General features: G+C 45.0%; 1 protein-coding gene across 7 annotated transcripts in view; it reads right to left on the bottom strand.

Moving 5' to 3' along the window:
• Ptpmeg (protein tyrosine phosphatase Meg) overlaps nt 1–18,806 on the bottom strand; it is a 323,767-nt gene that overhangs the window by 147,033 nt on the left and 157,928 nt on the right. For 4 of the 7 annotated variants that reach the window (XM_075682040.1, XM_075682038.1, XM_075682041.1 and 1 more), the window contains one exon: nt 938–1,094. In XM_075682040.1, coding sequence (XP_075538155.1) covers nt 938–1,078 — 141 coding nt within the window. In that variant the 5' untranslated portion in view covers nt 1,079–1,094. Of the gene's footprint in view, nt 1–937; nt 1,095–8,744; nt 9,130–18,806 lie in introns of those variants that run through there. The other 3 variants (XM_075682036.1, XM_075682037.1, XM_075682042.1) reach the window with 2 other exon arrangements.

The following is an 18,806-nucleotide window of genomic DNA, read 5'->3' as shown; positions in this document are numbered from 1 at the left end:
CTAAATGCCGCAACCACAGAATTTCTTTCTGCATGAGCATGCTTAAAAAGGGCCTGTAGCTACACATATTTGCTTCACTGATTTAGGGGATATGATTGAACAAGAACATTAACCTTATGCCACTCATGCTAAGCGTTAATTCTTGTAAACTGACAAGATTTTTCATCTCTATACAGTTTCATATGATGTACTGCTAATAATGCTGCAGTAAAAAAAATAATTGTTTGTAGCTTTCTTGCCATTCATGTTAATACCTTGAACACACAGTTTAGGCATATTACATAAGGAGCAATACACCTATACTTTATGACATAAACTCCACATCATTTGTAAGTTCTCCTAGATTTGAAACTTTACCTGTATCGGTCATGGAAGCAACCAAACAAACAAGCTTATATTCACTGTTACCACATCACCAAGATTGGGTGCCCTAAGAACATCCATACGTTTCACTGGTGCAGCCTGATACCTCATCACGCACATCACCAAGTGCCACCAACAGGAAACCTGATAATGTATTCTAGTTTTTGTTCAGCAAACTCTAGCTCACAACTTGTTGCATAACACAATTTTGTGTAACTTTGTATGCTTTGATAGCCGTTTATAAATTGTGTCTGAGCCAATAATAATAATAATAATAATAATAATAATAATAATAATAATAATAATAATAATAATAATAATAATAATAATAAAAGTTATTTTTATATATGAGATCAGTATAAAAAAGTGGGCCCGCAGAGCCAACAAGGGCTTCACAGGTTCTGCTTTATAGGCAGCAGCAAGTTATACGTAATCTGCTTCTCTCCCTCCTTCAAATCTAAGTTGAAAATGTGCAATCCCTCCAGTGTGATAAAAGGAGTGCTACTTTTTTCATGCAATCCTAGCAGCAGGAAAAGTGGCTGAACGGTGGATTAACGAGCAGGGCAGTAGGTACCTCAACATCGAAGGTATGCTGGCTGTCATCCAGGAAGAAGACGATGCAACGGAGGGTCTTGACACTCTTGGCGTCACGGGCTGACTCGGAGGCTTGGACGTGGTAGGTGCCGCTGGTGCTGCCCAGTGCCCTCCTGGACATGGTCCTTCGCCAGCCACTGCATTTTCAAAGCAGCAGACAGCAGTCTTTTTAGAAATGCAGTTACTAGTAAATGGATTGTGTCCATGTTCCTGCATGTGTTGTGAGTATGCATTTGTTCACGTGCACTATTGCCTAAGTATGCGTGTGTGTGTAAAAAGTATTAGATCTGTCTTTCAAATAGCTGTAAAAACAGTTGTATCCAACAACTCTCCATGGGGTTCCAATAATTTTCAAAAGTACAAACAGTCATCTCCCTCCTGCACTCCATCTGACAGAGTGGAATGGTTTAGCAAACGTGTTTTCTACTTTGAAGGCAACTTCATGACTTAAGATAGGAAAGGTGTGCACGTGTGTGTGTGTGTGTGCATGCATGCATGTGTGTGTGTGTGACGGCACACGCAATTGCAGCAGCTGAAGAAGTTATTAATTACAAGTAGCTCCATGACTGCAGTGCAACAAAGCAGCTTCCTGCATAAATTTTGCCAAATGCCGCACAGGAACATATGCATACATTAGCTAGAGACAATTTTGACGCGAGATTCGCTCTACCTCTCTTGCTGAAATGCAACTTAAGAGTATTGGAAAACATGTGAACATTGCCAACTCAAAATTTTTATGTCCAGCACTTGTAAGTGCACATGAGCAGAGAATTATTATACGAAGACAACGTCAGAGAAAGGACAGAAAATGAATAGAAGAAAAGCGCCAGAAGTAAGTTAGAAAAGAAATAGTCTTCAAGGGGACAAAATCTTTGTCCACCACTATAAGTCTGAGGTGAACTGATTTCACGTACCCACTTTCACTGTCTGTGTGTGCACATGTGTGCATGTGCAGTGGAAGTATTCACATAAGAATCATCACTGGCACATAGAACACATCGACTGGGTCATATTAATTACCCAAGTGACTGATTACTTTCGCTTGAGAGGGTGGTTAGCCTCCCTGTCCTTTCTTTTTGTTCTCTATTGCCCACCTACACTGTGTGAACTGCACACATAAAACATATCCTAGCAGAGCAAGACAGCCTTTTGCTATGAGCAGTTCGAATCCCTCCGCAGCTCAGGCATGGACCAGATGGTATTCTATAAGGATATTCGTCAGGCCAGGGGGCATTACCCTGCTGCTCACAAAAATTTTAATAAAAGGAATCAGTTACCTGCACCTTTCACAGACGCACACTTTCCCAAACCCAGTGACATACAGTCACCTTTATACCGGGCTATATACAGCGGATTGTAAATTATGCGCAGGTAGGGCCGATCTTCACCACATCATCTGGGCACCTCCCCTAATAAGGACCAGAAAACGCACTAGCTTTATTGCTTCCCCTTCCCATCACTACCCTAGAGCAGTGGGAGACTGCACTGCTAAGCTCAGACCTGCATCTCCAACTCCTGGTTGTCCAGATGGCCGAAGTCGCCGCCAAAGCGCAAGGCCTGGCCACCGCATGAGGAAGAAGAGGACGGGCCCTCCCACTCCCCTCCTCCCTAAACTCCGTCTCGGACGAAATAAAGTTTATACTACTACTACTACTAGCAGAGCTATTCAACTTTGCTGAACCAATAATCAAAACATGTGAAGCTGTCACACTTTCCCACAAAAAGAACGTTGTGCCATCATGACGTACTGCATACTCTGGAACTTTGTTCCCGTGACATGAGCCATTCATGTTATCTCCTCAGCCACCGCCACCGAGCGCACTTGGTCTGATAATGCGCTTGAGTATTTTCTTCATGGAGACATTTATCGATACACCTGTTGGTTTGTATAAAGGCTCGGCTATACCTGTGCAAAGTTTAAACTCGAGATTCTTATTGCTCTAGGTGCTGAAGCCTGCTTGACATGTGATTATGCCTTACATCAAATGCTCCTATGAACAATGCCACGTTGCAATTCCAAAAGGCTTGTTTCACATGCTCGAACTTAGAGCCTCCGACATCGCAGTGACAGTAGTGACCACCACCTTCCCAGCAGCGAGCGCGTGCTCCTGCTTAAACATACACGTGCACTTATGAGCAAAAGTATATGGACACGGGATTTCACAGTAAAGGCGATTTTTTTCCTTCGACTTATGAAGGTAACTTGAAATTGAGGACTGCACTCCAAGCTTGGAATTGTGAACCTTCCAGTGCACTCATCATTTTCACTTTGTGCATCTTAATTAGAAAAAAATCGTGTTTTTTTTTTTTGTGAGCCCGTCATCCTCATAGTTTTGCTCACGAATGTACGTCACACCCTGCCGCTGAGCTGCTATTTATCATATGGACAGCCTGAAATCTGCTGTACCACCACAGCTGTTGTGCAGAAACGGTTTCTACAGCCGCTACGGCAAGAAGAGCATGTGAAATGCACTCCTTTACAAGACATTTTCTCCTTCGTTGTCATCACCATCATCGTTGTCATTTCGACATAGAGGCAGCATGTTACGCCGTTAGCTGCGTCGTAACTCGCTTCAGCATCCACACACACACACAGGGTGATCATTTTTCAGTTCTACAGCATTTGCGCCTACAACTCACCTGTATACTGAGCAACACTGTAAATTTTTTGATGTTTTATGTAGCAAACTACGGTAGTGATGAATAAATTACGCAGCTTTCGTTACGCCGTATAGAAAGATATGTGACAGAAGACAGATCATAGATATAGATTAAAAACCAAAGGGCACTATAATACACTTATACGCAGTTCGCGATGATGTGAATAGTTTATGACGAGGACGGGAGCCCCTTCCCCTACTTTTTACAAAGAAATATATCAGACGTGTGTGTGTGTGCATTATATATACATATATATATATATATATATATATATATATATATATATATATATATATATATGCTTTATTTTATTTTTATTTTCTTTAGCTGCACCAAAATTTTACATGTTGCCTGTGGCGGATAGCAGACTTCTAACCCTCCAACTAAATCACTCGATGAGGCGGCCATTACTTCATTGAGAAATCAAGATGTTTAATTGAATAATTAACATAATTCGAGTAATAAACTTTCAATTAATTAATCACTTTACAGCAAATATTTCAATCTACAAATGGTAGCCAGTGACTATGCAAGGCTTATCGACTTAGGACGAATTCTGATTACAGCATGGTTTCGAGATATGCACCGCCAAACTTGCGGCACAAAATACACTGTTGTTCCACTTAAGAAAACGTTTTACGCACTGAAGCAAAAAACTGGAATGCCAATGCATTCCGTCCGGCACTTTGAAAATTGCTCTCGAAACCGGTGTAGCCCCAAGAATTCGTTCCAAGTGGATACGCGTTGCGAACTGACCGGCTATAATTCAAAGATTGAAATTTGTGCTGTAAAGTAATTAATTTTAAAGAAGTTATTAGTGTAACTATGTTAATTATTAATTAAGTATTTCGATTTTTCATAGAAGTAATGGCCTCCTCATCGAGTAATTTTGATAAAGGGTCAGAATTGTGCTATCCGCCATATTTCGTACAGCTGAAAACAAAAAAAGAAACACGCGCACGTACACGCACATGCACGCACACACACACCTATATGTGAAAGTATTTTCCATGTGAACACTGAGTGACTGATTAATTAATGACCACCCGAACGACTTGCTGCTTATGCCCCCCGCCCCCACCCCTTTATCTAAATGTATATGTCGGTCCAACGTGACTCATTTCGCAAGAAAGCTCCGTTGAAGGCAGAGAGAGAGAGAATATTTAGCACTTGAGGCCTATTTGGGCAAGTGGGTAAGGGGATGGGTGGTAAGTGTAGCCCATGGAAGCTTCACCCGCTAAGCTCTATAGTGAATTAAGCGGCTCTTTGTAATGATATCCCACCATTGCATCAGTTCTAGAATACCATCATCACCTTAAAGTCAAACTACACATACGTTTGCCGGATCAATAGCTCGCGCAGGTGCATCTTGCGTTAGCCTTCCCTCGCGAGGAATGACGTGTGCGTGTACACGAGACGCGCGCTCACTCGGCTCGGTGACAGATGTTTTGACAGACATCATCTTGAACTTGTTAATTGACAGTACTTCAACATGCTAGAATATTGATAAACGCCTTCTTTCTTTCTTATTTTGAGGGCCGTTAGGTCAGCGCAAAAAGTAAAGAAAAAGCACATTCTCGCATTAGATAAATTTGCCTCAATCAGTGTTGAATGCACCATACCGCAGCTGCATAGCTAGGCATATACAAAGCGAGGCAGCCAGAGCCGAACATCTGCCTGGAAGAGATCTCCGTACACACGCTGCGCTTTAACGGTTACACCTGCCCCGCACCATCTGCGCATGCATAGGCACGCCGGCAAGCGTACATATATAGCTTGGCCTTTTAGGCCGGTACTCGTCGCGGAATGTCCTTTTAGTCATTCGCATTCCCCCGAAAGGTTAAGCACGCTTGGTGGATCATCTTCCTTGTACACGCATATCATTTCAATTGCGGACGTGATTGCAGGTGGGCGGGGTCATCGCGCTGTTCAGCGACGTTAAAGCGACGTCACCAGGACAGCTGCTTAAGCCAGCTGCGCGCTGATGGGTGCATCGCGCAGGTATGCAAAGTTTCCGAAAATTATGAGCGGGAGCTTTAAAAAAATAAGGAAACGAGTTTTTCTGTGTTTTTCAGGACACTTAGAGGAAAATTGGAACTCCAAATGAAAAGAAAATCTTGTTTATTATTCAAGCAAAAAAAAAAAGATTATTACTATATACATATGACAATCGCGCAGAAAATGCGAAGACAATGGCATGAACACCAGTTCTCTTCTAAGAATTGCTGCTAATCTGATAAATTTCAAAAAAAAGAAAGCCACTCTCGCTGGACGCACTGGCGTTATTAGGATCGGTCACGGCTGCTTCCACGCCCAAATTCGATCGTATGTAGACGAGTTTTCGAAAATGTTTACTTGCTAGTCTGTTGCGAAGCTTGTTGTGAACATCTCCAAACAGAGACCAGCTTCATTATGAAACTGCATAACGCGCGCAACAAACGAAACACAAAGCAAAGTTAACACACTTAATTGATTTGCGTCTCCTTTGTTGCGCGCGCTGCAGTGTCATAATGAACAGCTACCAACTTTCAGTACTTTTACAAAAAAAAAGACCACTTTCGTTCACAACAGGCGTGCAGTGTGGCGAAGGTATCTATCTGCAGCAGCCCAGCTGGTTCCCATTGGCTCCTCGTGTCGATACACAAGTCGACCACTGATTGAGCGCAAAGGAGGCCTTTGCCGCCAGGTCGACAGTCATCATCACCATAAAAACTCTATTGTACAAACTGATGAGTTTGGGGCACGGAGGCTCCCGGGCCGTTCCATGCGCGCTTCGGGAAGTCCTGTGGACGCCAGTTCTGTATTCAAGAGGGTGCCCTGTACTCCGCTACATTTGAAAGTTACGCTCCCCTTTTTTCAAAACGATGCTGAAAGCATATAATAGAGACACTTGAAAACAGTGCTGCCGGTTTCTTGCCGTCGTCGCCGCTTCTAAAATCGTATGCTGCATCGCAGAGAAGGCAAGTATTACCGTATGTGAAAATTTTAATATGTCTTTCCCCTCACGTTCTCAGTCCTGAAAAGAAAGAAAAAAGCAAAAGAAAAAGAGTTCCTTCCCTAATCTTTCAGGCTTTTTTTTAAATCGGTCCTTGCACCTCTAGAGCATGGCGCATATGACGTTGGATCGTGCGCTTATATGCAGCGATATGTACGACTTCCATGTCACAGTGCGCACAGGTGCTCGACTCCTGCATCGTTCCCTGTTGGCCACTGCATATGACGTCACACTGCTGAACGACATTAGGAGCAGAATTAGTACAAAATGTTCACATACAGAGATGAAGAAATCTATCGAGAGCTCCTGGATCAGCTCGTATTACAAAGCGTTGTCGCACTGAAAAATAACGAACCACATGTTGTGGTTTAAACAAAAAAGAAAATTTCAACGCAGCTCTATCAATCATGCCTCGAGTGGGGAAAAAAAAAGAAGATGAGTACAACGTAATTCTTACCTAGAGCTCACGAACCAAATTGAGCCGCAAGAGTATAGGATGTATTTCAGACATACAGCACGCGGCCCATTCTTGAAGGGAAACACATGATCGAGGAACCCCGGCCGACTTTTCTCCTCTAGAAACTGGTACACTAATCGTCTGGCTCCGCAGCAGACGACGTCGTGCTCGCTATAAGCTGGCACCTCTCTACACAATTCAGCAGTGCAGCTGACATTTGCAGCTGCGTCTTGCAGCGCGCTGTACTTCAGGCTTGGATGTTGCCCTCGGCACCGGCGTGTTTTACTCGCGCGTTCGGCTGGCATGCAGAGGAGCAAAATTTAATGGAACCATGGCTGACAATGGGAAACGGGAGACCACCGTGGACAATAGTTATGACGAACGTGCACGCCCCGATTTGGACAAAGGATGCGCAGACGAAAGCTTGCTCGACCCCCCTTGCCACGTACCGTCTGCCTAAGTTACTCCGCGCCAAACCAACGCGCACAAAGCTTACAGCGAGCTGGAGTGAATGGCAGAGTTGATCGTTGGGCTAGTTGGTTCACCAACTAGCCCAACAATCAACTCTTTTGGAATACATTTCTCGTACATTGGGCAATTCCTTTTCTGTGTAAGTAGCGCTTGTTTTTTGTCCACCTTTCTTGTCTCTGTGATTTTTATTGCGCTAAGTTACTGCTTCAATGAGAGTGAAGGGAAGCTGAGTACAGATCATTTATTCGGTGACATGGCGGCAGAAAGACGTACGAGCAAGTGTGTGAAAACAATATTTACGGCTAGGATTCTTTCTTTAACGCCTAAAATAGCTTGGCGATTCAAATATCAGCGAGCAAAAATGAAGATTACCTTCCTGCGTTGTTACGACGTGTCCAATTGTCACTAATTTAAAACAGCACAGTCTTCTAAACCAGCCCTACTGGCGAACTCGTGTGTGAGAGCTATGTCGAACAATCCTTTCGCAGTCGTCCTTTTCAAGACAGCAAGAGTTAAAAACTTTTTTTTTTAAGCAATGCGCACAGTTTCAAATGCACGTTGAAGATTCCACGACGGCGGAATTTCTCGTATCCTTACTCACACATCTGGACTGTTGCACTGTGGCGTATAAGTTTACGACCCCAGTTAGATGCTACGTTATCTCTGTGTCATTTCTACGTCGCACTGCTCGTGCAGTAATCGCAAAAAAAAAATTTTAAACAACTCACTCCAATAAGACGTTCTTTTATATATACATATATAACAAGGCTCTCAAATCAAGTGACTGGCCTCGCACAGCAGAAAGCTGCCCGAGAGCTTCGGGATCGAGAAAGAGCGTTTCGACACAGGCATCACACAGCTTGTGAAAGAGGGTGAGGGAAAGGAGCCTGAAACTTCAACAGCGCCACAGAAGCTGCATGCAGTAACATCACGGGCGGTGTGTTTGATACAACTGCGAAAATAGGTGTGCAAGTCAGAAAATTGTGTACTATATATAATAGGAGAAGAGTGCGCAATACTATATAGGCAAGACTGCTTCAGAGATGATTGACTGATTGATTGATTGATAAGATAGATAGATAGATAGATAGATAGATAGATAGATAGATAGATAGATAGATAGATAGATAGATAGATAGATAGATAGATAGATAGATAGATAGATAGATAGATAGATCAGAACGCTCTTCTGGATTTACTCACACGTAACGGCGACACAATTTGCAAGCACCCGACGAGGAAGGCTCGTGCGTGCCTCCATAGAGGCACATCTTCACGACCGAACCGGCGAGGAGACCCAACGTGGGCTTGACCGAGACCCTCGGCGCGCCGTAACACTTAGCGGAGGACAACACTTTGCGACGCGGCTGGACGCACGCCATGGCAGCGGCCGCGCGGCTCTTTATTCGAACCTCGCTCTTGCGTAGTACACAGCACGATCGTATTGGATGCCTTCGGCAGCAGCAGCAGCAGCACAGACAAGAAAATGGGACAAAGGCTTAAAACGGCGAAAAAAGCCGGCGGCGTCTCAGTGCTCGCGCTTTTATGCGCTTCACTCGCCGGCTGCGCACGGCACGAGGCATTGTGCGTCGCGCGACGTCTTTCCGAACGCGCGGATCAAGATGAATGTGCTGTATACCGCCTTGGTTGCCATGCAAGCCGAGGTTAACGCACAAAATGCGCAGCGCCGGAGGGAACGCGAACGCTTCCTCCTCGCCCATATGCCCTCAGCACTTGTGCGCACTTTTTTCTCAAATGATGACTTGAGTTTTGCAATCGCTACGTGGTAAATCGCTGAATGCTGTCGACGCTTGTCGCGTACAAACGGACGAAATATTTCGCTCAACCGAAAAAAAAAAATGCACAACGCCATCTCGCGTTTTCTCTTTTATCATTCTTTCTCTTTTCTAGCTGTGCGAAGAGAGAAAATTATAGAGAGGAAAGAAATAGTGGAACGTTTCCTGAGTTGCAGAGAAATACATCAACGCGTTATCGATATGCCGCACGCACGCACGCACGTTCACACACACACACACACACACACACACACACACACACACACACACACACACACACACACACACACACACACACGCACGCACGCACGCACGCACGCACGCACACGCACGCACGCACGCACGCAAGAGAGAGATAGAGAGAGAGCAAGGTGGGGGGGGGGGCATTCGATAATCTTAACCAGAATGCGTAAACAAGTTACTGAAATTACAAATGCGAACGAAAGACATTCTCTGACCTCGATGGAAGGTTGGAAACCCGCTGAGCGAGCCAAGAAGCGATTATAGTTTAGGCACACTATAGTTTAGTAGTAAATGTAACAGCCCCCGCGAGGGTATTATGCTCGCGGGCAACCTTCTGTGGCAATGAATTGAAAGCTATGGGCGCGTGGCTGCTGCACATGTGTTATGACGCCAAATAGTCCGCCAGCGTTTGACAGTGCTTTTGGTTGCTCGGAATAGAGGCTGAATCGACGCAGCTTCACGTGCGACGGTTTCGCGTTTGCCCAGACGCGGAAGGGAAGAAAGCCGCAAAATGAGTAAACTTTTACATTCAGCGATGTGTTTTATCTCATTTAACTGTTGCTGATAAGGTGTCTATGTCTTCTCTTCCCCAGGTTAAACTAACGTGGATGAAAACACGAGTCTCTTTTCAGAAGCTCTCATTCACTCGTGCGCGCTTTGCCTCCGCAGCTTTCCCTCCATTGCCGCAGAAAGTTGTCCGCGAGTATAGGACAACAGCGACAAAAAGACGCAGTGCGCGGCGTGGCAATCTGGGAAGACACATATAGCCACATATAGACACATTTTTTTCGTTTGCAGTGAGTGCGTGTGATAGTGGTATGATTCCCTCCTGAACGCTGAGATTTAGATTACGTACAGAGCCCGTAATTTTCCAAGAGTAATTCGCCATCCACACGCAGCGGTGGCTGCGGATACACGGCGATGTGCTGCTGAGAACGAAGGTAGCCGGTTCGTATATCAGACTGCGGGCGGCCGCATTTCGATACGCGCAGCCTGCAGAAACGCTCTACCTACCGAATTTGGGTGAACATTTAAGAACTTTATGAGAACGAGCGCCACCCAATCTCGGAGGCCCACAGTGACGCGAGGTTTGAAAAAAAGAAAAGGAAGGAAAACAAGTGGCACCACCGCCCTGACATTCCCGCACCAGAATACCGTGACGCCAGGGATTTTGACAGGAGGGTGCATACAGCAGTTAATTGTTTTGTTGGCACAGGAAACGCACACTGCATAGAACAGGAGTTAAATTCTCACCTGCAGCAGTCAGATGCAAGAATAGTTTCTTTTCAAGAACGGCCAACACGGCAGCAAAGATATAAAATAAAACAAAATTTTAAAAATGGGAGCCCTCAAAATGTGACGTCACACCGACGCATCGGGCGGCAAAAGATTAAAGGAATGGATGTTTTGGTCTTATTGTCTTGACACAATAATGAACCTCCGCAGGAATAAAGGAATAAAAATAGAGTATTTTAAAGAATACTTTACCAGTCTGAACTGGCCATTGAGTGAGTGCTGCGCTTTAGTCTCTCTTAAGTGATGCACAGCCAGCAAGTCAAGCGAGTCAATGTACGCACGACCAGCACTTTAGTCAATGGGAAGTCAGAGGGAAAACCAACGCACAGCTGCATGAAATCGCGCTACGACTTGCTCAAAGACTAAAGAAAGCAGTAAGTAAACGTAGCTGCGCACCATCTCTCTTTCATACATGCGCTGCCAATATGCACGAAAAAAAAAGAAAGCGCACAATGCAAGATCTCGCGCGCCAGAGGGAGAGTTTGCTGAAAGGCAGAGGTGCTATCTCTCAGAGCCCTAAGGTCGCTTTGGGACGTGCAAACCACATTAATCGACAATGAAGCTTTGGGGACACCTCTGTCTCACTCCTCGATGACTGGCATCTGCAACACGGCGAGCAACCGCCTCGTCCATGGCTGCATATGCAGCTATCTTTTGCCCCATTTTTTTCTGCTCTCCTCCTCGTCTTAGGGTCTTTTCCCTTCATCCTTCCCCTTCCCTTGCAGAGTAGCATCTAGGAGGACGCTTCCACGCGGGCAAATCTCTCTGCTTTTCAATAAAAAGCTCTTGGAAGATAACGATATGGTCCCATTGAACTGTTTAACTATTTATTATAATATGTGTACGTGAATGCGCGGCAGAATATCCATGATAAACGGTTTTATTCTTCATTATAGGCGCCGCCATCTTCGATTGCAGATGAGACGCACACACTTGCAAAATGGCAGACCAACTTAGTAATTTGAATGCATCTGAGACAACCATAACATTGTTCGAGCCTAACATATGTAGACGAGAGGACTGTCCTCGTGATACAGCCTTACGGATGACAGAGTAGATCCTGGGATTCGGACCTCGGTGCCTCTGCGACGTTCAAAGCGATAGATGCTCTGCTGCATGCGCTTACTGAGATGCACCAGCTTATGTGACCGTTTGTGATGAACTGAACGATGAATGCTTCATTGCGTGTGCGCGCGCATACAGTGAAAGTATCTCTTTCTCAGCATGGCATCCAAAATACTTGGGAAGCACTAGCAGAGGCCCACAATACGAGTCAGATAGAGCGATTCAAGCTCACCAGTACGGGCAGTGACACGCTAAGAAGACTGGGCTAACCAGTCGAATATGGATCCAGCAAACAGCGTGTCGCTCTTGCCAAAACGGAGAAGATCAAAGTGGCCGGCGACCCGAGAAACGTGCATCCAGAATAAGGAAAAGAGGCAAGCGTGAGTACAAGCTTTACGCAAGGCCTACGAAGGACCAAGAAGAGAAGTCAGATACACCGACGCGGTAAAGTATAAGAACAGAGCAGCCCACGCTGTCAGCGTGATCAACGGCCAGGGAGAAGAGGCTGCCTCGGTGAACACTCCAGAATGTCGACTCCGCGCAGGAAACGGCGATAGCCCTGGCAGCCACGACGGGCAAGCAAGATCAAGAGCAGACCCCAATCATCACGGACTCGCAAACAGCCTGCAAAAGTTACCGAAAGGGTCGCATTTCCAATCAAGCCTTGAGCATCCTCAAGAAACTACACAATCTTCATGGGATATAAGTTGTCTGGGCACGGGGACACGAGTCCTTGACGAGTAACCTTGCAGCCCACACTGCTACCCGAGATCCCATTCTCCGGGCTATCCCACCGGATTCACGAGCCGCGGTAGTCCCTCACGATGGCGTCCCGGAAAGATACACCGACATCCTGAGCCACTACAGAATGGACAGGAGGACCTACCCACCCCCGCATCCCAAGGTAACCAGAGAAGAGGTGGTTGATGTTTCGGAAGCTACAGACCGGCACATACCCGCACGGCACCCTGCTGCACGCCATGTATCCTACGTGCTACACTTACAAATGCGCCTTCTGCTCTGCGCCCAATATCATCTACCACGTGGCCTGGGAATGTGGACAAAACACATAGACAACAACCATCATGGGACCAACCGTCGAACAGTGGGAGGCCCAGCTGACAAGCCCAACCAAGCCCTGAGGACCAGCATCGTCTGGAAAGCAGGGCCAAGCCATCGGCTCAGGGCCACAATATCATGGACTAGGGACGCCGCCTACCACGGACGATTCCAGTGCCGGCTCATTTCTTAATGAAATGAACCGTCTTAAACACATTTTCACGGAATCGCCAGGAGTTCTATATCGTCGCTCTAGGAAACTGCGTGACCTAGTAACCTCTTCCAAGACTAATGCAATTGCTCCTGCTGGTTGTCATCCCTGCAATAAGCCCCGTTGTATAGTTTGTACACACATGACCACATCAAAGACTGCTAGAAGCACAACATCCATTTTTTCTGTTAAAATTAACGGCGACTTCACTTGCGACAGCACTAACATCATCTATCTGCTTGAATGTTCAGTGTGTCACATGCAGTATATCCGTCAGACCGAAACATCTTTTCCTATCAGATTCAACAACCACAAAGCACACGTAAACAGCTTGCCACACTTTCCATTATCTAAACATGTTCGACTGCCAGGTCATACGTTTGACAATATCAGTCTAACCATAATACAATAAGGTTTCAAATTGTACCATGATTGAGAAGTACGAGAATACTTTCTCATCCATAAATTTAACACTGCGTCCTCCGGTATCAACGAGAGCGTAGGAAAAATGTCGTGCCTTTCTGCCATATCTTGATGTGTATGTTCTCGTACAGAATTGACAAAGCACGCCAAATCAGTTTTGCCACGTCGCAATTGATATTATTCTGTACTTCATGTGCAATTATCGTGACACCTTAATGATATTTCATGCATATAATTTATCGTGCTTAAGTTATATTTGCTGCTGTACTTTTTTTCTTTTATTATTTGCAAGTGTACACGTGCATGTACTGCTGATTATGCCGACGTGCGCACGCCCATAAAAGCGGCTGCGCGCTTGCATCTGTGTCCATTCTGACGAAGGCCGTGCCACGGCCGAAACGTTAAAAACATTAAAGCTGCAATTTTCGTAAGCGTGCACCTTCGTTCCTTCAACTATATATATATATATATATATATATATATATATATATATATATATATATATATATATATATATATATATATATATATATATATCGTGTGAAAATTATTATATATATCGTTTTGTTTACTACGCTTATAATCGATGTATTTTGCTTAATTAGAAGGAACACAAAATTTCTGGAGGTATTTATGTGTCTCGCCCTTAAACTAGTTTTGAAGTTTTTTAAAATGAGCGCCATTCTGACGAAAGCACCCACAGCGTCCTCAAGGCATTCACGGGTGTGCGATGGGCATATTTCGCAGATTACACCTTTAAGGCTGTATGGGTGTTTTATTTTGGCAGTGGAGTAACACTGATGACGGCGTTACACAATGAATATTCCGGCCGATATTTTGCCTTGAGATAATGCTGAAATAATTACATGCATATGTTCACTAGGATGGGCGTCTCTTTTATTTATTATCTTCGTTTTTTTTTCTTTCTTTTTTTACAGGTAGGTTAGTTATGACTGCTCTGTGTGCGTTAACAGGATTTTTGTTTAACTGCGTCTGATATGCTTAAATAACGTAACTTTGTAATTACACTCACGAGAATCTGGTCACGCCAATGTTGGTATAATTTCAGGCTCCATTAGGGTATTGCTCTAATCAGAACACCCATTTCGAGGAATGTAAAAGTGTGAACTACAGAAGAAGGAAAGCTCCTCCGTGTAGCTTGATTTACAGTAGAGACTCGTAAAGAATCTGCTGTGTCAGCGCTATTCGGCGGCATGAACTCGATTTTGAATAAATGCACATTATGTACACGACAAATCGCAATGCAGCGTCAACTAATTAACAAAGCTTTACTAATACCTCAAGGTTGTGTATCTTTCAATACCTCGATCCTCAGATTCTGCGGCGAAATGCATCGGCGCTCCAAGTTAACACTCAACACTGCATAAAAGTGAATAGCGAATAACAGCTTACAAAACTTCTGGGAACTCTTGTATAGGCTATACTGCTTCTGGATATCTTATGCTCGGACTCAATGCATAACTTCTAGGAGTACCTACAGCTCGCGTCCACGATGTCGAAAGTTTCTGTTCTGAACAAGGCACCGTGATCGATCGATCGCCACCTGCAAGAACACAAAAACGCGTATATACGGCTGTATGTTTATTGCTGTACACACGATGACCTAAGTGCGTGCATATTATTCACCGCAGACTTCCATCGATTTTTCTGCGTACAGAGCGCGCCTCCTTTCCGGCTTTTCCGTCATTTCAAGGTCGCTTGGGTAAGACTTCGAATAGAACGCGCAGGCAGCACGACGCTAAACAATGGACCCCACACCGCCCTTCAAACGATAGAGTGTTTCCAAGCAAACATTTTGCCAGGGGGAACCAGCGTCTACGTAAGATATCAGTAAACACGGTGGGGTTCTCTGCCAGCATGATGGGTATGATACGGGGAACACATGGAGTTGCCTGAATTTCATCCATCTGGCTTTAAACGACTTCGAGACTTTGAAAAGTGCAAAACTTTCATATACGCGTAACTATTGCGTTATAAAAAGCAACAATTCTGCAATGATTACGCATGCGAGCAGATACCAATCGTCTTGCTGTATCAAGAAAGGTATGAGTGCTCGGAAATTCAAAGTCGCCACCATAGCCTTTCCTTCTTGCGCGTGTTCTGCCTTACGCCTCCCCTCGCGGTATAGGCGAGGGCCTTTATTGTTGCTGTATAGAAGCGTAATTTACAAATACAGCTCGACTTATAGTAGTCTTCAGAGTCCCGAGCTCCAGCATGACCGCGACTGCATACATGTTCCCGTACATGAGCCCGTATATAAGGAGCAACAAGTCGGAACTTTGCTTCGCTTCACGGCACATTTCGTTTGACCCAAAGAAGACCCAAACCCAAGCGCCTCCTCAGATGTGGAACTTAAAGCAGGGGGGCGCACGAGCCGGTACCAGCTATCCCCAAGTTTAATTTCATTTCATTTCATTTTTATTCCTTAAAGACCCCGTAACGGGGTATTACATAATGGGTGGGTTACACAGAAATAAGCAGAAACCATGTGTTAATCTATGGGGAAAGGTGATTGGTGACGCTTTCTAATCAATATCTCAAGCTCAAACGCGGAACGACGGCACAGATGTTGGCAGCACGACGCGCTCTCGCCGTGCCTGAGCGCTCGATGCAAATCTTTCGTGTCACCGTCAAAGCTTCTGCAGCGAACAACTGCGTAGTGACGTTAGGAAATTTCGCATTCGTGTCGGCCACCCCGTAGCTGCCGAAAGGTCCGTTCCACTGAACTCCCGCGCCAATCACGGAACAAGAGAAGCGCAGCGTTCGCGCCGAGCGTGGGCGGCTTAAAAAATGTCAAACGTGCACACACAAAGGCCAACGACAATATCTCGGCACGCATTCTGATGATTCCCCAGATGCAGACGCCTGAAGACTACTTTGCACAGGTGGCATATCTCAGACACGTGACGATGCAGCTACAGAAAGGAGCTGAAAAGGTGAAACCTTTGCGATTGTGGACCAAATGACTCACCCTGCCCCATTGTTTTCGTTATTTTTGTTTTTTTATGAGCAAACTAGGGAACAAGAGTTCAGGATCTCCAGTGAGCCTCTTGAGTCCGTGAAGGAGTACATTCACCTAGGTCAATTACTCACAGGAAACCCTGATCATGAGAAGGAAATTTACAAAGAAATAAAAAATGCACTGGAGCGCATACGGCAGGCATTGTCAGATCCTGACCGGCAGCTTACCATTATCATTGAAAAGAGAGGTGTACAATCAATGCATTCTACCGGTGCTAACATGTGGGGCAGAAACTTGGAGGTTGACAAAAGAGCTCGAGAACAAGTTGAGGACCGCGCAAAGAGCGATGGAACGAAGAATGTTGCGTAACGTCAAGAGACAGGAAGAGAGCGGTGTGGATCGCAGAGCAAACGGGGATAGCCGATATTCTAATTGCCATTAAGAGAAAAAAAAATGGAGCTGGGCGGGCGATGTAATGCGCAGGGCAGATAACCGCGGACCATTAGGGTTACAGAATGAGCGCCAAAAGAAGGCAAGCGTCGTCGAGGACGGCAGAAAACTAGGTGGGCTGATGAAATTAGGAAATTCGCAGGCACAAGTTTGAATCAGTTGGCGCAGGACACCGGTAATTGGAGATCGTAGGGAGAGGCCTTCGCCCTGCAGTGGAGATAAAATAGGCTGATGATGATGATATATCGCAAGAGACACGTAGTATCGCCGAAGATTTTCTTGCTCCCGCTAAAGGAATCATTTATTTTGACGCAGTAGTAGTATAGGCGATAGTCTAAGGGTGGTGTATAATGCCTCCCTGACGTCAACAGGCCGGAGGAAAGAATAGGCGCTATTGTACGTTAGATCCTGTGAGCAAGTGAGTTCACGACAGCAATGTCGCGCGTCTGGTGCCGTATTTAAAAAAAAATGTGATGCAGGCTTTACACGAACGCGACACAACGCACAAACAAAAATGCGGGTGGTGACGTCATACCTTGAAATTTCTTGCAGCGAGTCGCCACGACGTCATGAACTTTGACAGAGACTACTCAAACTGTGTTGGATTTTTACTTAGATTTTACTTTTTACTTGGTTGCAAGGGTTTTCCTTGTAATATCTGGCTCGCGATTCAAACGGCTTGTAAACGACTCCACTGCTTGCAGAACATATATAGACCGCCTTGAATAGAAGCGAGTAACACAATGTACTTAAAGCGACGTGGTTATTTCGGGCTGTACACTACGGTACAGCTAGGATGAATTGTAGATTATCTGTCAGAAGCAGTCAGCAAAGCCGATGCAATGTGTATATAGACGCAGATGTTCGAACAAACACAAGCGCACGTTATCACGGCTACCGTTGCAGATACTCAAATCGGGCAGCTGCGTAGACCGCCATTCCTCGCCCCAATCCTCCTTTCATGGCCTACAAGATAGAGCGCCGTGAGCGACTCGATCTCGGAGGCCATGCTCCCGGTATCTGAGCGCTTCCAACGCCTCCGGACATGGGCCGATCGCTAACGGCTGCGCAATTCCTCCCTCCGGGAGCTCGCATCTGGCAATCTCGTATAAACACTTGCGCGCACGGCCACACCTTTTGCCCAACATACGAATCGTCGCTGAACGTGCGTATTCTTTTTATACAGGGTGTCCCAACTATCATGCATCAATATTTAAGAAATATGCAAATGTCACGTAGCTCGACAGAACCAAGGTAGTGTTGTTTGCAGTCGCTTGATATACGCGGACTATATATATATATATATATATATATATATATATATATATATATATATATATATATATATATATATATATATATATATATATATATATTGCATTCCGCCTAATATCACAAGTCTTAACCAATAAGTTAACTTCTCATATATTATAATTCGATGAAAAGTGTCAGCCCGCGAATTACACGAAAAATTGCCGCACGACTGGCCGCTCGAGGCATTTTGCGAGTATTCGCGAGCTTCTTTCACGCTTGGAAAAACACTTTTACGCAAGAGAAAGCTGTATCGGGAGTTTTCCATGTTGCTCTACAATTTCCTCGTTTACACTTTTCATCCAAATATAATATTTGAGAAGTTGATTAATTAATGAAGACTAATAATCTAATTAGGCGGAACCCAAAAAAAAGGAGTGTGAGTATATCCAAGCGACGGCAAACAACATTACCTTGGTTCTGTTCAG

Source organism: Dermacentor variabilis, chromosome 2, assembly GCF_050947875.1.
Source record: "Dermacentor variabilis isolate Ectoservices chromosome 2, ASM5094787v1, whole genome shotgun sequence".
NCBI lineage: Eukaryota > Metazoa > Arthropoda > Arachnida > Ixodida > Ixodidae > Dermacentor > Dermacentor variabilis.
This window is presented reverse-complemented; position numbering and strand designations above follow the sequence as displayed.